Below are 23,484 nucleotides of genomic sequence, written 5' to 3'. Positions count from 1 at the left end.
CCTGATACTTTTACAAAAATTTCGAATTTTTCACCTTCAGTGAAAATGTCAGTGAATAGCTCTTCGATTGTCATGTTCTCCTGATACTTTGACAAAAATTTCGAATTTTTCACTTTCAGTGAAAATTTCAGTGAAGAGCTCCTCGATTGTCATGTTCTCCTGATACTTTTACAAAAATTTCGAATATTTTTCTTTCAGTGAAACTTTCAGTGAATAACTCCTCGATTGTTATGTTCCCCTGATACTTTTTCAAAAATTTCGAATTTTTCACTTTCAGTGAAAATTTCAGTGAATAGCTCCTCGATGTTCATGTTACCCTGATACTTTTGCAAAAATTTCGAATTTTTCAATTGCAGTGAATACCTATCGAACGAAAAAATTGGAATTATTTAAAAAAAAAAAATGAATGACGGCGGGATCGAACCCGGGCCGTCGGCGTGATAGGCAAGCACGTTACCGCTAGGATAACGCATCATTACAATAAAATAATTTAATTAGGAGTATATATTTTGCAAAAGTATCGTTTTAAAAAATTGTTAATTTGTCAATTTCACAGGATATCTTTCCGCTTTTCAAAAATTCAGTGTTTAAACGATATTTACATTGATTAACCAATTAAAAAAAGATAAAATTGAAATTATTTAAAAAAAAAAATGATTGACGGCGGGATTGAACCCTGGCCGTCGGCGTGGTAGGCAAGCACGTTACCATTAGGACAACACGCTCATTCTGGAATCATAATTTCATTAGTGGTATATCTTCAATACATTAAATAATTTTTTTCATTGAAAATCCATAAGATGTGGTTTCCCCCTTCCACACGTTCTATAGTCGGCTAAATTTCAGTTAAACAAATGAAAAACACCCCGTCGACTTGATGGACACCCCAGCATTGCAATAAAAACTTGTTTAATAAAAAAAAAAACACCCCAGCATTGCGTGTTGCGCCCTCCCTCTCTTGGGGTGCAGTACTACGATGCCGCTGGGGTCACTCAAACCCCCAGAACTGAGCCTCTACTTTAGTCAATCCTCTTTGATTCAGCCAATGAAATTCACAAGATCACAACCTTACCGCCACCTTTCTCACACCATCCGCATCCCAAAAGATGAGAATGCCATCCGCCATGACAGCTAATGTCTTTTCCAGCGCTTGACGTTTCGTCGGAACATGACATTTTGCAGATTTAATTTCACCAAATGGCAGACTCTTTTTTCGGATTTCCAACTTCACATCCAGTGAGTAAAAACCAGATTAAGTCCTTCAAAATTCACCCGTTAATATTTTCCCGTTTGACCACTGAAATTCTCTCGGAAATAAATCAACACCACCGTATCTGCAACTGCGACGCGTTCTCCTATTCAATCTCAATTTTTATATAAATTTTATGCAATTGTCTCCTCCACCTGTCTTTAAGGGAACATCCTAAAAATTGCGCATGATTTGTTAATTTTTTCCTATCAAAATAAATCACACAAACATTGGAGTAATACTCGGACATGCCCTTGAAACAACTTGCTCGAAATGCGGTGTCGTTGCCCCGAATGCTCGAACCATCTACACACATAACCTCAAAATCCTAGAAAGCCACCACATCAAATCAGATTTTCTGGGAAAATTAAGAGCTATCATAAAAAAATAGCAACGCCACTCAAACTATCACTATAACATTTTCCAAGATATAACTTCTATGCATTGATTCCCAGGTTTCTCTCATCCCTCCCCCCATGCTCAAATCCAAATCCACATTAATTACAGAAAATCATATCGGTTCCCATCAATTAAAAGGGCACATAACTGATACAAATTTTTAAGTACTCCCATTTGGTCTCAATCTATAAGACCATTAGTGGATCTGATCGATATCATTTAAAAATATTCAACCCTTACCCCGAAAAAAACCCGTTTTGATCCCAAGAGACCCTTTCCAGGGAAGCGGATTCGATGACGCAATAGATTGCCCTCAAGACGATGACGAAGTGGGTGAGGAGGACGAGTACGATGCTCTGAATGACGAAACCTTTGGTGAAGATGCCACCGACGGTGATTGGGAGCAGAACCACGAGAAATTGGCCCAAATAACTGAGTCAACGCGTCCCTTGGTGAATGCACCTACCACGAAAAATGGCCTTGACGTCGACATCGAGGGGAGCCTGTCCCACCTGGTACTAGACGAGAAGGACGGAATAGTACCTCGACCAGGAGTATGGGACAGTCCAACTCTCCCCTTGCAGCCACAACCCCAGGTGCAGCCCCAGCCCCACCTGCAGCCCCCAGTGGCATTGAAGTTCATTCACACAGTTGAGGAGCTAGAGCGAGGCCTGATTCGACCACCCCCAGGCCTGGCGAAGCCTCCATCAACGATACAAAACACCCAGGCCCCTAGAAATGCCAACCAATTCATTCTCGATTATTCAGGTCTCAATGACCACTTGCCTGTCAACTTACGTCAAAATATCCTCAACGGTTTACCCCCTCGATTCCCTCCAGGTCTAGCCCCTCCTGGACCCCACTCTGTTATTCTCCCTCCAAATATCCGATTCCCAAATCAAATGCTCCAGAACACACGCCCAATGCCCCCAAATCAATCAAATCTTCTCAGATATCCCATCCCCCCTCACTTAATGATGAATCAATGTCAGCCAATGCACAGCAACTTTGTCGGCAATTTTCCCCAGCCTCCTATGCCTAATCTCCCCCAATTTCTGCGACCAGATCACATTATCCCACCCTTCGCCAATTCAACGAATCAACAACACCCAAATCAGCACAATAACCAGAGAAACCAGAATAGAACACATGGGAATGAGCCCCCAGCCTCCAATCATCAGCCATTCTTCAAGAATAATCTGTACTGGCATCAAAATCGCAATAATCAGAAGTACAATCAGCATCATCGTCATCACCACAATCATCAGAATGAGCTCAATGACAATGGCGAATATGATGAGTACTCTGGACTCATGAGCTCCAGGGAGAAACAATGGTTGACGAATATTCAACTACTCCAGCACAATACTAATCAACCTTATATCGACGATTACTATTTCACTGTGTTCTCGGAGAGACAGAATAAGAAGAATCATAATCATGAAGGGAAGGACAAGAAACAGAACAATAATGGATTTGGCAGGGATTCCAGAGATAAAGATGGGCATGTGCTGACAAAAGTTGTTTATACACCGACGCAGTTTGAGAATTCTCTGGGAAAGCTGCAGTGTGGGAGTGTGACTGCTCCGAGGAAGATCATTGACATGGATGTGGTGCCTAATGATCCTCAACAGAATCCACAGCAGAAGGACATGAAGAAGACGCGACAGAGGCTTTTAGAGATCGAGAGATTGTACACGATGCAGTTGAAACTGGAGGACCTCAGTAATCCTCTCGCTCAGGCTGCTGAGCAAGTGGAACAGGCCCAGGAGAATGAAGCAGAACCAAAGCCTCCCAAGAAGACTGCCCCTGAACTCATCAATATTTTGCTGACTTCCCTCATTCAACTGCTGCATGAGGACAAACTCTCCGGCATTCTGAGTATTCGGAAGGGGAAGAATCTTTTGTTGAGATTTTTACCGTTTTTGAGTGTGACGGAGTATGGACCTCAACTTGGGGAACTCTGGACTGGGCTGCTTAAGGGACTTGCCATTGTAGGACGGCGAGATGCTTATTTGCTTGTCAAGTTTTTTCCTGAGTTTCATCGGTGGATCGAGACTACCAGGGACTTTGGCACAGTGTTGAGATTGGCTAGAGGATTCTTGGATTCTGTCAATCAAAATAGCAAAATTAATAATAGCCTCGCTTTTGCCGTGACTAATAAGGTAGGTGAAAAGAATGCATTTACAAATTCTATTCAACATTTTTTAAATTGCCCCTTTAAATTGAAAACAGTCGTAATTTTGAAAGAAAAATATTTGAATGCTCAATAATGATTATATATAAATTTGAATGTTTGAAATATTGAAGACTGTAATTTTTATAAATTTATATTATTTAGTTTGGTGTATCTGTGATTGCCTCTCTGCTGGAGCAAGCTGAAAATCTTTACCCTGAGGACAAAGCAATGACATCAGAATGGTCAACATTCATAGTGAGTCTGTCAGAGACAGTTGGCGCATCGACACCCAGTGTAGCACCCTGTCAACCAATTGCTGCCAATACACTTCATCAGCACCTCAAAAGAATTGGCAGTCTTAAAACCGAAAGGTATGAACCACTAGAATCACTCCTCACAGACGCAAACCCATCGCGATAGACTGATTATCCTACTGCAACTCTAAAAATCAACAGTCATCTTTCAACCTGTTGAAAATTCATTCTCCACTTCTGAACGAATACGATGGAAGATTGCTTTCTGTTTTGTGTAATTTAAATTCGTCATTTGTTTTCATTCTGGGAGTGTATATAGAAGTTGCGGTTATTATTTGGGGACAAGAGATGAGGCATGAAATTTATTAGGATAAAATGTGTACATGGATTGATTCATATGTCTCGTTGCACTGATTGAATCTAGAGGGAAATGGAAAAAGTTTGAGCAAGTACGGAAGAAGTACAACAATTCATTAAGAATAGTCTCATTTTTTTTGCCTGCTCTATCGTGACATTTTGGCACAATTGATTATTAGGTTGATGCTGCGTTACAAATAATTTCACAGTTTTTTACAATTCTGTGTAAATAATTTTCTCCCATTCAGATGTCATTATGAGTGAAATTAATGGACTTTTTCATTTCGTTGCGAACACTTGTACTGAGGAGGAATATTTTCATTTCTAACGGATCATGCAGGATTGTCAGTTTATTTGCTGGAATATTATATTACCTTATGTACGCTTTTACTTTTGTACATATCGTCAGATTTTTTGTTTCCCTATTCTAACACGAAAATCAGAATAAAAGTAAAAATGTAATTAGTTCAATTTATCAGTGGTGAAAGTTTCAATGACTATTGATGAAATCAATTATGCTTATTTGGGAGAAGGATTGAGATGATATTTCACTTTCACATTTTCATATTATATTTTTCGGGTATTCTGGGAGTGATATTGAGTGACGAATAATCGATTGTAAATACCAATGATGTGTTGAAAAATGAAATTGGATGAAATTTCTTTTTTTTCTTAATGCCCTATCTGGTTGCGCTGTATTCTTCTTAAAATGTGACCGGGCAAAATAAAAATGGAACAATTGTCTGAAATCATAGACGAAGCGTCATTTAGATAGTTTTTTTTTCGGACGCTTTGAATTTTTTCTATTGAACAATAAAATAGACATTTTTTCAATTTGCATTTGATATCGCATTAAACAAAAATATATATGATTAATTAATTAAAGTAAATTAAAACATATTCTGCGTGATAATAATACGCATCGGAATGATAATTTTTTTTTTTTAGTGGTAACGTAAAAACACCACCTAATGAGAACAAATGATTAAATTACGATTTAAACCTGCCTTAACTCAAACCTATTTAGTAATATGTTAAAAGATGAATAGGTGGTTTAGGCATTGACGTTGATTATTATAATATATTAAATATACACGTAAACTAGTTTGAATAAACTTGATAACTTTTTTCACTATGATTGTTATCACCGGAATATTATCGATGGAAAAAGGAAAAAGAAAAAGGAAAAAAAAATTGAAATGATAAATGGTAACTACGGCAATCGTGGAGTGCTTTTTATCGTAATGCAATGCTCAATGCAAGCGTATCATTTTTCTCAATGACGTTTATGACGACTTGATTGATCATTTCATTTCTCTTCCATTAAAAAACAGAAACTATTATTTTGATTGTATGTGTAATGTCAGTGGCACTAGAACTATTCAGCGGAAAAATTGAATTTGGTAATCCATGTATACTTGAATTTATCGCGTTACATTATTATATATTATATTTTTTCTATTAGCAATAATTGCTTTCCGATATGTTCTTCACAATTAATATTTTTTTAATCATTTATTACGCTCAGAAGAAAAAAAATCCTCCCCAAAAGAACAGGAAAGGATGATTAATAAATGCGATGTACTTTTTCCGTACTCTTTGTATCAATATTGAATATGTTTTCTTTCCGGGAATAATTGAGAATGGGGAGATATGAGTGATTGTACATTGATAATGCTGCCGTGGGATTAATTAGTGTCCGAAGAACAGCAGTTTTGTCATTAATTGTGTATTGTATGTACAAAAGAGAAAAGAAAAATTGATCAGATTGATAAATTGAAGACGTAAATAAATGTTTTGACATTATCATCTACCATTTGTCTTGTAAAATTTTCCAATCCCTCATGATGAAGTGAGTATTTAGAGGAATAAATAAAAACAGCACTAGAATAATAAAAATTCCACATTTAATATTAATTTATTGAAGACATAATCCACATATTTAATCATTTTGATCTGAATTAAGCAACGAAATAGGGTATATATTATCCATTTTATCTCACAATTTACCTTAAAATAAATTCATACATTTTACTGGCTTTTTAATGATATTTTCCATAAAAAATGAAAGAATTGAAGAATCGTGGATCGGAGAATGTGCCTCCGCCCCATCACATCTTATCGCCATTTCCAGTCCAATGGAAATTGCTCACTACACTAGTATCACTATGAATAAGACTGCATTCTTTATTCTTTATGTTTAACTTTTCATCGAGACGAAATTCATCTGCCTCACCACCAATGATCGAAAACCAAAGGAAGCATTCGTGGAAGTGAATCGAGTTGTTTCACTATTTCTCCATAACCGATGAACAAGAACAATGAAACGTGAAGTTTCAATTATTGCATGCCGCACCCTTCCTAAATCCAATGATAAGAAAAAAATTGTCCAAACAGTTTCATCACATATATTCTAATCCTAGATCTACTCGTCTTATTCCTATACTTTAAACTATCATATATATTTACACCGATCAAGTACGGGCTGTGATAATAACCTGGCAACTATTACATTAAAATTCGTCTTTAAACTAAATCAATCGAGCCCCACAGATACACGACTGCTATTCCTCTAGAATGGTATAAATCTAAGTACTAGAAAATATAGATAACTTTTCTCCTCTCAATGTATTAATGTTCCATCAACAGAGGGTCAATGGCATTTTTCCATTCAACTCAACTTCCCTTTTACGTAATTAACGGCTCCAGTAAAACATTCATCGAATACTGAACTATATTTTATTCATATCATATGCTTTGTACTACAGTGTTTAAGTTGATCATTGATAAGTACTGAAGAAATTTTACATCTAATTTTGTGAATAATTCCAGTAAGTTCAATTTGGCAGTCACATGAATAGTGTATATTTCTGATTGACAATAACCCGAATTCAAAGTATTAATAATTAGTATCTAGTATTCAGAGGTCTGATATTCATGCTGCTTCTGCTTCCTGATGAATTCTTCCATAAATTAATAAATATACAATATCAGTTTAATTGGCACACTGCTTAAAGGGATTCTCAAGTTGAACCAGATTACATTCAAATTATCAATAAAACTCTCTATCAAGTCTATCATAGGCAAGACATCGTGATATTCTCTCCACATTTACAAATTTCTACTCTTGATATTGGATTTCATCACCGATAAAGAATATCGCTAAAAAAGGACCCGTTATAATTCATTGTGCGACTGAATAGTTCCGGTGATATTTCATCGACAAAAAATTATCATAGTACTTTACTCATTCATAATACCGAATTCGATCCAATGAAATACTGTTTTAAATATAAGAATCACGTGCAGTTCACATTAAATTTCCTCACCAGTACGAAATAAAAAGCTGGACGCATGTATTGGACGAAAACAATGAAGAACCTGTCCTCAATAAATCCAAAAATCAATTCTAATTCGTCGAAAAAGCCAACAAATAAAGCAAGAAGACAGATACATCATAATTGACAATGATTCCAGGTGGCTGAGGAATCTTCACCGAATAATTCACTCCTCATTTATCGTAACGAGCACTATATGTTATCTAGTAAGAATTTCCGGATTTTGGCTCTGCATCTCCTTGCTGAGGCTCTCAGGGTTTCCCCCTTGGTTGGACAATCTCACCGGTTTGATAGATTTCAATTTAGTTGTCCCTCCGTATTTGAAATTAACGTCGCTGCACGTGTCCAGTGGATGGATAGTTCCAAGACTCGAGACAGTGTCATTGGTATCATCCAACTTGGTTGTTAGGATCTTCTTCACAGATCCCAACTCATAAGCTGATTTTGTCGGTTTAAGTTTCATCTTGGCATTCAATGGTAACGAGGTAGATTTCTCGAGACTTCCAGTCTCAATTTTCAAATTATTGTCACTCTGTATAACATTGTCAGTTGTTGTATTAACTGTGTCAGTAATTTGTATGTCAATATTAACTGTCTTGGGATCATTCTCGTCATTATTATTCAAGGTGTGCTCTCCAATGCTTTCATTTCTCAGTGCTGCCATTTGTGCACGCTGTTGCTTGATGTGATTATGAGAATTAGCGAAAAACGATGACATTTTCTCGAGTTTAGTGCCGAGATTGGGTTGGCTAAGGGCTGATTTAAGGGGATAGGGCGGCTCCATATTGCTCTTGAGAAAAATTTTTGTCTCTCGCCCTGTAGAATTGCTTTTAGTAGGCTCGTACCGATTATTGTTATCCTCAATGACTTTCAGGGGAAATGATTTTGAGCTGTTGCTTCGGCGCTTTTCAGCGAGACTGAATTGTGCTATGATTCGTCGCACATCCCCAGGTACTTCAATGTCAGTTCTAGCCTCCACTAATTGTTGGACGAATGAGCCTAGAGTGGCGACGGTGACCTCTAGACTTCGATTTTGGGACTCTAGTTTATGAACTGACAGTTGCTGTGATGATCTCGTGCTTTCGAGACGTTGAATATTGTTGACTGCTATTTCTAATTGTGAATTCAAGTGAGCATTTTGCTGAGTCAATTGCTTATTCAACATTTCCAATTTCTCCATGTTTTCAATCTGGGGTTTAACTGACAACATCTCTTCCTGAAGAACTTGATACTCAACTCTGTACTCATTCAATTGCTTGGGAATCTCCAGATCTGGATAGAACACTCTTTTCATGACTCGGTCCAGGATAGCCTTATCAACTGCTGGGACTGTGACTTTGAGGTACTCCATGATTTCCTCGAAACTGTCGCACATGAGTAACTGATCCTGGTGCTCCTCCAAGAGGGCAAGAGCTACTCTGAATATTACCTCAGAGCTTTCGAGGAACAAGAGATCGAAGACCCTCGTGACGAATCCAAGAGGGAATTGACTTGCGAAGAGAGTGAGAAGCCAAGGGGCTGCATAGAGTGTTGGCGAGACCTCGTGTTTATCGAAGTGGGCGTAGATCGAGGGTAACCTGTCATGAAGCAGTCTAGAGAGTTGATAAAGGTGTAGCTGGAGAGCAGCCATGTCTGGTAAGTACAGTTTCCTCAGTCCTCTCCTGAACATGAGGTGCCTGAGAAGAAAGAACGCCTGGTCCTCAGACATATGAAGAAGTAGAACCCCAGCGACAAAGCTGAGGCCCTGGCAATATCCCACCTCGTGGTCCAACAAAGAATAAGCCTTCAGGAGATTGAATAGTGCCAGCTGACCTGGCCCAAGGGGTGAACTAAAATAAGGATGATTGGGAAAAGTGCGACCCAGATCTATCAATATGGCGTGCTGTTGAGAGGTTAACTGTTTCAGAAGTAAATCATAAGGTGTATTGTAGTTTGGAAAGTCTGTGGTATCGATTGGTGGCATTTTGAGGCAGAATTGTTCAGCCAGAAAGTGCCAAACATCCCCTCTTTTACCCCTGGGCACTCCCTGCTTAATCGCTTGAAGAAGCATTTGATTATCACACTTAGTCGATATTCTACTCTCCTTGCTAACCAGCAGATCCCAAACCTCCGACAGCTCCCTGGCGCAACTGCTCAATTCATCGTACTCCAATTTTATCCTCTTCATTGTCGCCTCCTCCTGCCTCACCCTGAGTCTTGTATTTTCCTTCTCCATTCGAATCAAAATTACCTGCTGATTAATGGCCTTTTTCCACAGATCTCGTAACTCCTGTTTAGTCCTCTTCGGTGTGACAAGTACATTATTACTTGAATTTTTATCGTTATCTCTAGCGTCCTGATCCTTTCCGGGAGTTACCACACGATTAAGTATGGCTTGCCTCCAAGAACTATTGGACTGCAATCGAGTATTGTCCTCAGCCTCAGTGGGCGACATCTTTGGCGAGTTGCCCACCTTGAGGAAAATATCCATCATGGGGCTCTTTGGTCCTGTATTAACCACCAACTGTTGCTCGGGGGATACCCTGAGTGATCTGGGACGATTAGACTCCGGCGTGACTTCTCCCATCATCCCAGGCATTGATCCCACAGGACTTCCCCTTTCACTCCTTGAGACATTGCCATCCCTAACGTGTGAATTTAATCCGAAATCATCCCTCGATCCCTTACGCTTCATCAGATGATCAAACGAATTGGTTAACGATCGTTTTGCCTTCATGAATATAGTACTGCCCACTCCAACACTCAGATACTGATTTAAAAATTCACTCCTCTGCTCAGCAGTATCATGAACATGTCGTGATTGCTTGGACTCACAGTGCGCACGAAGCAGCATCATCAAAAATTGATTTTGCTCACGTAAGCTGAACTCACGACCAGAGCCACCAGCTGCCTCAGCTCCCTTGTACTTAGTGACAACGATCTCCTGTTCGTCCTCTGGTAGCAACTCCATGCGCGTGAATATGATACTCTGGGTCTTCCTGTCTCCCTGACCTTCAATAGCTTGACAAAGATTATTGTACCACACCATGGGACAGTGCTCACACTGGAATATTGGATGGCGTTCTTTTTTAGCACCGTTGCACGTTGCTATAAACGCCTGCGTTATAGCACCAACAAGATCATCAGCAACCGATGCTGATTGACACTTAAATATATAACCGATAAAACACTCGGCAGACACCTCACGACAGATAAATCCAAAGTGCTCGGGATTCTTCAGTCCTTGAACGCAACTCGCAATGTCCTTCAATTGTTTGTGAAACAGCACGCCTTTTCTGTCGGGACTTATGAGCCTGAGATCACAACGACCGACCTAGAGGAAAATAGAAATTAATTAGTTGAATTGAATTCTCAGGCTTTCATAATTTCACCGGAGGAATGGACCATTTACGTGGGCATTCATTTAAAACAAATAATTTACCTGGAATAACATAGTCCGATTGTGATCGTCATTTCCCCTGGCTGCTGAGCCTCTTCGGGGCCCTAGGACACTGCCAGTTGAGGCTGCCCTATTTCTCATCATTTCTGGTGGTTGCATTGTTGCATTGCCACTTTTTTTTGCCTGATGACTCTCGGTCTCGCTATCGCGGGCTGGTGGGAGAGATTCCACAGATCCACCCAATGTTGTCACACCGAGGGGACTCGTTGGAGAAATGATACTTGGGACTGAAACATTATCACTGCTGCCGAGATCACTCGTTGACGAGTCCTGCAATTTTTCAAAGGATTCGTATCAATACATTTCGATTTTCAAGTGAAACCACCGACTTGATAGTTCGTAGAGCTTATAGGAGAGAAAATGAAACTGTAGAAGTGATTCTAATGAGTTGAAATCATCTTAGAGATGGGTAATTTAATTCTCACCCCACTGTCCCTGCGATTTTCATTACTGGCAGCTAGGTGAGCCTGCCTACGTAATTGCTGACACTCTGCGAGTAGATTACTCGCTGTTGATTTAGATTTTTCGAGGCCATGAGCCTTGAACTTCATCAGAGCATCGTCAATGAACGACTCGGGGACTTTCTGATGAGACAGCTTTATTTTTCCGACGTACAGTACCTGATGAAATAACCAAATTGATGAATTAATAATGGATGGGAATTCCCTTCCAATGTCTCAGCTGCGCAAAACATTGTCCACAAATTAGAAAAATCTCTCTGGAAGGTGTTTAGATGTTAATTACCTCAAAAAAGTGGGATGAACTCGGGGATATGTCGGCACCGATAGTTGTCAGAACAGCAGCACTACTGTTGGACCTCTGGAGGTCTTTGTCCCTGTCGACCCTCGACAAGGACGATTGCTCCTTCATGGCTGTGAATAACTCTTGGACCTAGAATGAGAAATTTAAAAAAAACCTGTCAGCGTTGTGGTGATGAGAGAATTTTGTTAATGAAACGGAGAGAGCGAGTCTGTTTTGTAGCAAGTGATTAGAAAATATTTTGATACGTGTAAATAATCCCTCTGGCACTTAACATACTTGGAAATTTATCACTTCACACAAATAAATTCTCCCAATCACCAGATGATTTTGTACAACGAGATAAGACAGCTTGGGATATTATGACCCTATTTTTAGGAAAGAGAAAGAGAAAAAAACTGAGGATTGAGTCTATCGATAAACAAGATTAGTTTCGCAACGTTAAAAGCTTGCAATGAAGGCCAGACCAAAAATAAATTCTTGGGGCGAAATTTCGTGGGGACGAAGATACATTGCAAGGCTAGTTGAATCGTCTTCGAAATGAGCATCAGTTCACAGTATTCGAAAGATTGTTGTTTTATATTTCTTCGTGTCTAGGAATAGTCTTTACATATTTAAAAGTCATTGAGTTCTCGGGATCGGGAGAAGGTAAATGAGTTGAACGTCAAACATAAATCATGCTGATTCTCTTTTGTGTTACGTAGAGTTTCTTTTTCTTTCAATGGCGAGCATGCGATGCGAACAATAAATTCTCGTGCAATAACAAATTGTGATTATTTCCAACAATTAGATGTTGAACTTTGAAACAGAGCAAGTGGTCGTCTCCCAATCATCTCGAAAGACTGAACAGCTTGCCAATGTCCCACATATAAAATGTGTCCACAATTTCGCAGTCAGTTAACTGACATAGAAAACTCAAACACCAGCCTATCGGGCTTCTGTTATCCAATTACGTTCCTTACTTTTATTATTACCCAGTAATAAACTGAGTGCACATGGCCATTCTCTTTCAACCCGTCTAATGAACACCATATGTCAATCTCCACGTTGTTTTTCATTTTTATTTCATTAAACTTCGCACTGAATTCTCGTCGTGAAAATAAAATGAATAAGAGACCTTCGTGGGGCTATCTTTTTTTCCCGACTTCCGGAATCCAAAGAACTCAAGTCGAGTCACGGAGTTTTTTTTAAAGATTCACAGTAAGCTTGAAGAAGAGCCACCATCGTATCCACCAATGAATATTTCAATGAATTTCTTCGAAACAAAAGGGAGAAATGCAATACAAAAACAAGCATTACCATAAATTTTCTATTCATAAGAGACCATCATTTCGTACTTAATAAATGAAAGAACAACGTGTTAGGATTGAACGAGGAATTAAAACAAGAGAAACAAACTACTAAAGTGCTAATTGAATCCGTAAACACGTGATGGAATGCATTTACACTGCCCCAGGGAATATTTGATTTAACACCAGTAGCTCACGGATCTAATTTATATTGTTTGAAACATAAAAACATTAAGTACATATCGTAAACATCGAAATTAATTTTTGCGTAGAAACTCATTTGCGCCATTTTAATTGAGAATTTAATCGCTAATTCCCTTGGTGATTCCCCTCTCCCACCAATTTTCCCTCTACCTCTCATAATATTTTTCCCTCGAGATTGGGACCGGTTATTCAACAATGGAAAATTGTTGGGAAAATAAAGGATTGCACGTTGCGTGCTAAATCACAAAGAGATACCGATAACCATGGAGGTTGAATAATAAGTTCTCTTAAAAAGTCAATGATCATTTATACTGCATATTCTTGAAATGCTAAAATGTATAGAGAGATTGTTGGCAATGTCGGCAGATTCCTCGTGTCCCCCAGAGGATACGATACCAATTTAGAATAGTCTTCAGGCGAACGAACGAGTTGGGAAAATATTTCCACGATAAATAGAATGAAAATTCATGAGGATCAATGCACCGATTAATTTTTTCTAAATCAATCATTGCATTACGGATAGGATGATAGATGACTTTATCGCTGATGATTTTCATATTAAATAAAATATAAGTACTTCTTCTTCTCAATGAGTTTTTCAGTATTTCACTCGTTGGCAAGTGATTCTGCTCTTCATGGAGACGAATCAATGGTCACACTCTTACCAAAGGTCTTCTCCTGAGTGTGCTAGCATCGCTGATTGATGTCACAGTGAAATAGGGACTGGAGCTGCCCATTGGTATCGTAATCATGATTAACCGATGATTATATCACTCATCAATGAGTTTCAGTATTCACTATTCTACAAGTTCTCCCAGAGTTTTTCTTTAGTCCATGGTAATTTTTCTATTTTTCTCATGTCGTTAATGGATTCGACACACTGATGGTTTAGGCACCAGCACTGGCTGTTGGTACAATTTTTTGGATGAATTTTTGCAAGTGGATTAATTTGGGGTTGATTGGTGGTTAACTGGTGGTTAATGAGGAGACGTTGGTGGTTCCTGACGTGTGGACGCACTGGGATAGACTGGCTGGTGTCCCAGGGAAGCGCCGCGACGCCTCCAACTCTCTGGTTTCCCCTGCTTCACTCTGATTGCGTGACTTCTCTTTCGCGAATACGAGTCTCTCACGTCGTAACAACTCCAATGGATGGGAAAATAGAGGACAAAAACGCCAAACAGATGCGAAAAATTTAATTGGTACCGGAGGTCAAGACAAATAATTTGCATTGAAATTCACTTATATGTTCAATTCCTATTTCTTTCAGTTTTACTCGGACTTTCGGAGACTAAATCCACACACCTGTGATGTCATGTGGCTTTTTATTTGCGTGAGGTATAATTGGATTATTTTGGAGTTTTGTCGCAGGGGGAATGTTTGGAGGAGGGAAAGTCCAGTGGTGTCCTTTTGGATGACGTGATGAATAAGAATAATCGATGGAAATGTTTATTGACGCCACTCCCTTCGTTCTAAGTCCACTGCCCTCTTGGAAAACACAAACATTGGATTTTATGAGCTCATCCACTTGGTTGTGCCTATTTTCTTCTTCAATGTTTTATTATTTTTCTTCTTGGGTGTATTAATGGAAAACTGCACTCATGTTAAAATTAGTGACGACAATCCGAGGATTTCCTGTCTGACTAAAGAAACTGGCCCAGGGTATTTTTGTCCTCGAATTTTTGCAGATCTATTTTGAAAAATGACTTATGCTCTGGCGCATCCAAAAAACCAATTAATTTATAAGATTGAGTTCATTTTTGTCACGAAGTTTCTTGGAAAATCAAGAAAAATAAATAAATCTACCTCAAACATCAGAGTTTCTTCGGTACTTAATCAAAGATTACGATAATCCGTAAATCGATTTGGTAAATTCATTTATGATTTCAGTTTGAGGGATCTTCAGGAGATCATCCAATATTTTTCGTGAGGAAACTTTCTGGGAACTGCGTAGACACTCGTTAGTTCAATCCACAAAACATTACTTCACGCATCCATAATTCCCCCGGCATAATCTTTTGGCGATTATCCATAATGCATTAAAACGACCTGAAGTGTTTAGAAGATAATTTATTCTGTCTGTTTAGTCATTATCGTAATGAGTTATTGGACAAGAAAGCATGTCCCAGGGGTGACAGTATGAAAACGTAAACATGCTCGTTCGGTGTTCCCCTCATTGTAAAAATTCTAAATAACATTATAATGAAATATATAACAATATTGGAATAATACTGAGACACGACAGATGAATTGGAATAAAACACGTAAATATTGACGGATAATTAATGATCGAATGACTGCATCTTCGGAATTATTGAAAAATATAAACATTGAATCGCGTTGAACGTTATGGGTAAATTATTTTTCCATCTCTCCGTGTTGTTTTTTGAGTGTGCAAAAGCAAAACCATCAATTTGTCTCATCCCAGTCGACATCGGATAAAAAAAACACGATGTTATATCCTCGAGGGGCCAGTAGAAGTCAAGTATGCAATTGAACGAACTCATACGCTCAACTTCCTAGAAGATAACCGACTGCATTGTTACGAAATAACTCTGCAGCCATTGTTTAATGATTTTTAACTGAACCCTGTCCACTATCATCTCCTGCATTATTGATGTACATCAAGATTCGCTGAGCCATGAACCTGAATGCCAGATAATCTATCATTTGGCCAGTTCCGAGTAAAAAACGACGTGAGGAATGAAAAAAAAATGATGAATGGATGAATCGGCTCAAGTTCACGGAAAAAAGTTGAATAAATTGATAAAAGTGGGGGATAACTGGAGGAAATTGGCGGCAGAAGTGATGATTATTATCGACGCTTCACGTGGAGGGCCAAATATAATTTAACAAGTTTCCAATCTCATTTTTTATTTTTACGTCACATTAAATTATGGACATTAGGGTCGCCGGGGATGATTTTTTGTACCAGTGTGGACAAGTAAAAAATAAAGATTCCATCACAAGGACGAAGAAAAATATAATGAAAGCTATTGAAAAGTTGTATGGGAGTTATCGTGACTGACCAATGGCAATATGAACTGTTGTATAACTCCTTATCGTTTTCTCCATTACTGAATTTACATTCGATCGTCATGCAACTGTCCAGAGCCTTGATAACGGGGGGAATGGATTTTTAATGTTTCAGAAATCCAGAGGGAAATCAACCCACTTTTCAAATCGCGCCCATTAAATCGGATAAAGTGCCAACTCGGGTCAATTCAAATGCTGATTGCAACGAAATAAAAAGAAGGATCAATGGAAGAAACACTTGATGTGAAAAAAAATCGGAGAATGTGGAACGCGTTTCGCACATCGTGACACCTTTCATAACCGATAATTATACATTCCAAGTAATCCAATCGATGCAATCGCGATTATAATCCGATACTCAGCCGCATTTAAATGTCTGAATCTACTTGAATGTGCTTGAAAGAAGAATCAATGTTTCTCACCCAGAACTACTTTCATAATACTGAAAAAACCACCGTCAATTTGTTTAACAAAATGATTTCACAATCGTGCGAATTTAAACCGAGGCTGTCGTGCACTACGCTCAATGAATAAAAATTCCACAAGACACCTAAAAAATTACTCTCCTATGACGTTACACGAGGTTTACTCACCGTTTACGAGATGTGAATTATAATCCACTTTTGAACTTTTCGTTGAGACAAATTATGCACCAGCAAGGCCAAAAAATGTAAAAAAAAGGCGAAGGAGTTCAGAAAAATTCACCACTCGACAGAATACAACTTTACAATATCACAAAAGAGTCATCAATTATTCTCCTAAAATATGTACTTTGATGTTTGATTTGTAATATCGGTGCACGTCCATTCGTGTTTGACTTGAGAATGAAAATGCAATACTGATTTAAAACTGTTGTGAGACAACATCAATACCCCCAACGCACTGAGGACAAATTTAATAATAGTACGAGCATTAAAGAGAGATGTGAGTTAACGGTATTGTACAGTGCAATATTCACATTTACCATTGGTTGTTTTAGCAAGAGAAAGACTGCGAAGGTATGATTGGCGCTGGTGAAATTGGGTGGGCAAAAAATGCGAATATTGAGACAAGAGCCAACAGATTTGTCATAACGTTCAATATTTTGTCGACCATTCGCTGAATGACGTATTCTGCGTGTTACCTCCGATATTTGGATACATGTTGTAGCAGCAATAAAGACTATGTATTTATGGGTAATCACTGTCGAGGACAACTCAACAAATTTAATGTTTCATTTTGTTTATTGCCCTATTTCTCCCAACAACACAGAAGTCACAGCAGTTGGCTGTGGGCTCGTGTGGGCTTTATTCAAAACGTTATGACGAAACAATTCTTTATTTTTATTTCATAATTACGTACGGACGGTTTGTAAATATGAGAAATACAAGGAAGACTATCGATATAATTGTTTCGCTGAAAACCAAAATAGTCTTATCTGATGAAATAAATGAGTTACCAATTGATAGTAATTGATGATAATAACCACAATTAATGAGTTTTTTTTTTATTAATTGAAAGCAATAAAAAAAACAATTCCATGCTCCTTTCTTCTTCACCACATTACATAAAGTACGCGCGCGTTAATACCTAGTAATAGTATTGTATTTTGTATTGTATATGTAATAATTATATTGCTGTCATCAACAATTTTTTTAATAAGAATCTCAATTACTTTTAATTGAAATTATCATTAAAAAGGTTATTCAGAAGCCAGGGTAACGCAGTGTATGAAAGTAGTGTCGAGAAGAAGGATTCCTCTTGTTTTTTAATGTTGCCCACTTTATAGATTCCCCGAGAATACTCGGTTAGATTATCACGTCCTGTCAAAAAAACAGAGGGATTGGACTTCAATGGATTTCTATGGAGGTGCAAATCTTCTAAATCCAGAAGATCGCAGAATATTCTCTTTGGCATGTCCTCCAATCTATTCGAATGCAAGAATAATCCACGAAGACTCGTCGTACTGGCGAAAGTTCCAGGTTTTATCGTACTGATGATGTTCTCTCCCAAATTAAGAGTCTCCAGAACACTGAGACCATCGAACATGTCAGGTCGCAGTATCTCTAGCTCATTGCCGTTCAATTCCAGGGTTTTCAGGTACCTGAACCTTGAGAATGTTTCTGGTTCGATAGTTTTCAAATGACTGTGCTGCAATTGGAGACTCTGCAGGTGTGTCGTGATTGAAAAGAACGAAGCTCTGGACAGGTTTGTAATCTGCTGATATCCTAGCGTTATGGATTTGATCGACGGAATATCCGCGCAGAATTCTTGAGGGAATTTGGTAAATTCGTTGTAGAGGAAACTTAATGTTTCGAGATGATTTTGATTTTTGAATGGCGTTGGAAAACCTCGAAATTGCACGCACTCTATGTGGACAGATTTCACGCCTTGGAGATCACTAAAGGAGGTGTTGGTGACGGTGATGGTTTCAGGAGTCGTGCAGATCAGAGAACCAGTAGGGTAGAACTCCAGATGTGTCGGTCTCACAAGCTTGACCTTGTCTTCAATGAAATATTTTACCTTCTGGGTATTTCGATGGACTTTTACCAAGACTGACGAATTCGCAGGTTTGCACTCTTCATAATTTAAAGTAAGTGTTTCGTTGCAGGATAGAAAATTTGAACCAGTCAGGGAATACGTCGATATAAAAATGAGAACAAAGGTGAACGGAAAACCTTTCATCTTTGCTGAATTTTCAAAATGACTACAAGGCTTCGAATATTTAGGGTTTATATACTATGAGAGAACTGCTGATAATATGCGTCATGGGATTACAGGAACAATTGCGTAAATATTTAAAAAAGTGTGTAACATACGATTGAATAGAATGAAGCCTTCAATTCTGCTGTTCAAATATTCTTCTATTCAAATATTCTATCGTTGTCGATTACTTTTTGAAAAAAAAATTTTCATCCAGAAACTCTCGTTATTCCTCGACAACGTAATTAAAATGATTTTTTCATGAATTGGTGAAATAGATAAATCGTAAAATCGAAATATTTAATTTTTTGAATTTATTCCGATTCGTTCAATGAGACGCAATTATAAAGATCGCATTAAATAGACGTCATTTATTATTAGTTGGTTCAATTTCATTATTTTTTTCTTGATTCTGTAACCATTCCAGTGAAAATGATATTATCTAATAAACTCTCATCTTTGTCCCAATAAACCCTGTGATTCTGCCTAGCCAGGCATTTTATTAATTACAAGAATCGTCGGCTCCTTAACAACAACCTCGGAAAAAGCGAAAAAAAACTGGGGGAAAAAATTGCTGAAGCGTAGAGTTTGAAGTGCTCCCGACAATTCCACAATTCCCTCTATATCACAATCAGTGTCCTCCCTCATGTACTCCACACGCGACAGAAACCACATTAAAGCGAATCTAGAAATTCAGCAATTGGAAATCAATGAAGTTTATGAAGATAGAGGTAGAAGAAAAAAAAAGGCGTTGCAGTTGGATAGAGAGTTCGTGCTGGTTTATTGACGTCGAGGAGATGATAATCTATGTGACCACATATTGCAGACCTTGTGGGGAGCACAGTGGCCCCAATTTGATGGAGCCGGTCATTGCCTAGACCTTGTGGGAGCGATCCCTTTTTTAAAAAATGCATGCAACGTTTTTTACCAGCTTTTTTCGGCGCATAGTTAAGTTATGTATATCATACTATATAAACATATAATATTAATATATAATATAATATATAATTTCAATAAAATAATGATTTTTCTAGAATAAGAAAAAAAATTATATTTATCAATTGAATTTAAGTAAAGAAAAAAACATATATTATGGGTAATTTTTTTAGATGTTTAAGATTCTTTGAATATTTAGATTTTAGATGTGTGATGATAACACTTCATACGTGTGAGATTAGGCGCGTGGAGCTCGCGATATGTGCTAGTAACACTAAATGAGACATTATCTTGTTTGAGGACGCCAATTCATTCGAAACTTTTACCGTGTCTCGATAAATTTATACGAACAGCTAGAAAATAATAGTTACTTGTGAAACTTTATTTTGGGACTTCTCAAGTGGTTCGGTGGAAAGAAATATTTCCTGAGAGGTAAATCAAATGGAGATATTTCCAGACCGATAATAAACAATCGTCAACTAATCGTTAAGATGATTGAGTTGATCTTGAAATATATATTTCCTCCTTTCAGCTTTAGCCCGCGTGGTTGATCTCTTAATAGTTGATCATTGGCTTCAGGCGTGAACACTATGTGCTTTTCACGTGTTGCTATTTTCAGAATCACTCCAACATGAATTGAGAGAACGGGAGATTAGTAGTCATTTTTTTTTGTGGATAGGTGAAAGAGCCCAAACCAACAAGTCCTGTCAAACGGGGTATATGTGTCAATATTATAAATAATCATTTCTATATGCAGACGAAGTAGCACGTGCTGCGAACGTGTTTAGAGGTTGTCCTTTCATATTCAAGTTGACATATAAATTAGTGAAGAGCGATATTTTGGAGCATGCAGGGGATTTTTTCTCTTCAAATACACTCGGTGTATTCAGAAATGTTCAATCCATCAATTACCTGTTGCGCGTCAGTCGATTCAATAGTTATATAGGGAGTCATTGCATCCCCCATGTTGTTGTTATGACTCGTACAATTGTTTCACTTAGCTATAAAATTTATTTATTGCATGCACCACGCAAACAGCGCGTGATGTTTTTCAATTTCAATTGAATAAAAAATTCTACGAATTTGTTTACTCCTTCACTTACTCCAAGCACATCTTTGATCGTAACTTGAATAATTTTTCGATGCGTACTAGAATTTACAGATTATTTTCAAGACTCGGAATATTTTTCAAGGTGAATTATACTTTCTATTAATTTTATTTGCAAAATTGTCAGGTAAAGAGAGATTGGTGAGAATTTGTGGAACTTCGTCACCAGTTATTTGGACTTTGGTACATGCAGAGTGGTTCCCAAGAGATAAGTTGCCAAACTGTCTGCCACTGTTTCCTTGTGTTTGATTTAGAAATAGAGATCCCAATCCCAATGCTCATGTCAAACGTCACATTTTGTTAGTCATCTTGTTCATTGAGGTGGGGAGTGCAAAAGTGAGCATTTGAAATCACGTTATATAAACGCGTGTACTCAATGAGACAAACTGATTCCAATGCAGAAGAGACCACAACTAGACCTAAATGATTGTTTTTCATTGGTAACAAAGATTGATCTGAATTTGATGTCATGAGGTGACTGATAGTCGGGGAGTCGTTCAATCTGTCCGCTAAATGATAAAGGTCGCATCGAAGAGGAAAAAATATGATTTTTCACTCACCGTTTCGGCATTCTCGACCTTGAACAGGTGATAGTAATATAGGCCATCGTCGCCTTTGATGAGGTAAAGGAAATTGCCACCCTTGGCATCTTGGGAGTTTGCTGCCACTGGTTGGGGCTTGGAAGAGCCACTCAGAGAGTGCCGGAACAGTGGCTGCTCCTTGTCACTCTTGTATGCTGATATGTATCCAGATGCCACCAGTAGATTTACCTGAAAAAAGCAATAGAACATGGCTTTCATTTGAATTGGGTCGGATCCATCAATGTCACTGTATACATGCCCCTGAAGGCTGTCAATTATTTCTCTGATAAGTTTTCCCTTTCGATCAGATTAATAAAACAAGATATAGGATAAAGTATAAAATTTAAATTGGCCTCTCGTATATTTCGATTTTGCGGTATTTCCGGTTCGGTGAATAATAAAAAATTGCGTTTGAATATTTTCAGTTACTCATCATGAAAAAGTCAGATTCTACTAGCTTTCGGAATATATTAAGCCATAAAACGAGAATAAAGTCCGAAATTCATACATATATTTTTTTTTAATACCATTCTAATCAGGCCAGGTGGAAAACATGTTTACGTTGAATGAATAATTGTATGAATTTTCACAAGAAAAAAGTGAGCTGAACATGAATATTACTGAAAACTCCAGCAATTGTGAAATGGGGTCATTACGATAAAGAACATGGAATGGAAAATGCAGATGAAATGTCACGAATGAGACCATTACCTCAGTCTCAGTGCTACATTTTGAGAAATCAATTTTGTCACTGCAAATTGATCGCATTTACTCGAGAGACATCACCAGAATAATTGTCACTCATCTCAATTGTCATATTTATTATGAGAGGCGTGACAGATGGGGAAATAATATCTTACGTGAGAAAAAGAAATTCTGGGATTTTTATCAACGTTTTCCATCGGGGAAAAACTTCAAATGTCCTAGGTATTTTTCTTTATCGTATCACCACTCTCGCGAATAAACCCAAGGGAGAAAAGGAAAGATCTCAAATTTTTGTTCCCACAGTCTTCCTATTTCTCTTTGTGACGTACATTTTAAACAGGTATTCCCCCACGCATTATCAGGGTAGATGCCATAAAACTACGTTTGCGTAAGTTATTTTTTTTCCACCAGATAACTAGTGAGGGCGACAAACCACGAGTCGTCTGTGAATGTATATTCCCTTGTGAAAATGAAAAAGATAACTTGAGAGATAATTTGTCTATTTGCTGAGACTTAACAGTATTTTCTTAACAGTGAAAAAATTGCTGGGAAAATCCGCTTGTGTATTAATTAATGGGATGCACATAAATTAACACGGCAATAATAACGGAGACATTGTTGAATACTTGAAGTGACGTGAAGGACACGGAATATAAAAGATTATTGCGAAATTAATTATTTCCAACTTTTTTTTATTACTATTTTTCCTTATTTCTCATGCGTGCAATTGACAAAGCGACGAGAGAGTCCTTCATCGAACATGTTTGAAGTGGAAATTATCGTTTTTGTCGTGCAGATAAATTGGTTTTCTTGGTAGAATGAAGATACTGATGAACTTTTGTTGTAAAATTCTGACACAATCGCAATGTCCATTAGCTCCTTGTCTCGTAATTAGTAAATTCTTGAATTTGGATAGTGAAACGTGGAATGACTAATTTTTGACATTCTAAAGTGTTCCCTTTAGATTCTCAA

The 23,484-nt window shown here is 37.9% G+C and overlaps 3 protein-coding genes across 5 annotated transcripts; 1 reads left to right on the top strand and 2 right to left on the bottom strand.

Annotated features, from left to right (window-relative positions):
* The first annotated feature begins 1,111 nt into the window (after positions 1-1,111).
* Patr-1 (Protein associated with topo II related - 1) lies at positions 1,112-6,503 on the top strand. Its single transcript, XM_011301124.1, has 3 exons — positions 1,112-1,236; positions 1,930-3,813; positions 3,990-6,503. Exons 1-3 carry the CDS (start codon positions 1,198-1,200, stop codon positions 4,245-4,247), a joined length of 2,181 nt encoding a protein of 726 aa, XP_011299426.1. The 5' UTR covers positions 1,112-1,197; the 3' UTR covers positions 4,248-6,503.
* On the bottom strand, positions 6,498-17,319 carry plx (PTB_TBC1D1_like and TBC domain-containing protein plx). 3 transcript variants are annotated; one of them, XM_011301126.1, is made up of 5 exons: positions 17,094-17,319; positions 11,960-12,106; positions 11,641-11,835; positions 11,198-11,485; positions 6,498-11,089 (listed from the first exon to the last, which is right to left on the bottom strand). In XM_011301126.1, the coding sequence occupies exons 2-5, from the start codon at positions 12,083-12,085 to the stop codon at positions 7,976-7,978; spliced, it is 3,723 nt and encodes a 1,240-aa protein (XP_011299428.1). In that variant the 5' UTR covers positions 12,086-12,106; positions 17,094-17,319; the 3' UTR covers positions 6,498-7,975. The 3 variants fall into 3 exon arrangements, with proteins under 3 accessions (XP_011299428.1, XP_011299427.1, XP_011299429.1); XM_011301125.1 differs by lacking the exon at positions 17,094-17,319 and adding an exon at positions 14,133-14,515; XM_011301127.1 differs by lacking the exon at positions 17,094-17,319 and adding an exon at positions 14,045-14,126.
* A 415-nt stretch (positions 17,320-17,734) lies between these two features.
* On the bottom strand, positions 17,735-19,215 carry LOC105264319 (leucine-rich repeat-containing protein 15-like). Its single transcript, XM_011301128.1, has one exon. The coding sequence runs from the start codon at positions 19,162-19,164 to the stop codon at positions 18,157-18,159; it is 1,008 nt and encodes a 335-aa protein (XP_011299430.1). The 5' UTR covers positions 19,165-19,215; the 3' UTR covers positions 17,735-18,156.
* Between the last annotated feature and the right edge of the window lie 4,269 nt (positions 19,216-23,484).

Source organism: Fopius arisanus, unplaced genomic scaffold, assembly GCF_000806365.1.
Source record: "Fopius arisanus strain USDA-PBARC FA_bdor unplaced genomic scaffold, ASM80636v1 scaffold00020, whole genome shotgun sequence".
NCBI classification, from domain to species: domain Eukaryota; kingdom Metazoa; phylum Arthropoda; class Insecta; order Hymenoptera; family Braconidae; genus Fopius; species Fopius arisanus.
This window is presented reverse-complemented; position numbering and strand designations above follow the sequence as displayed.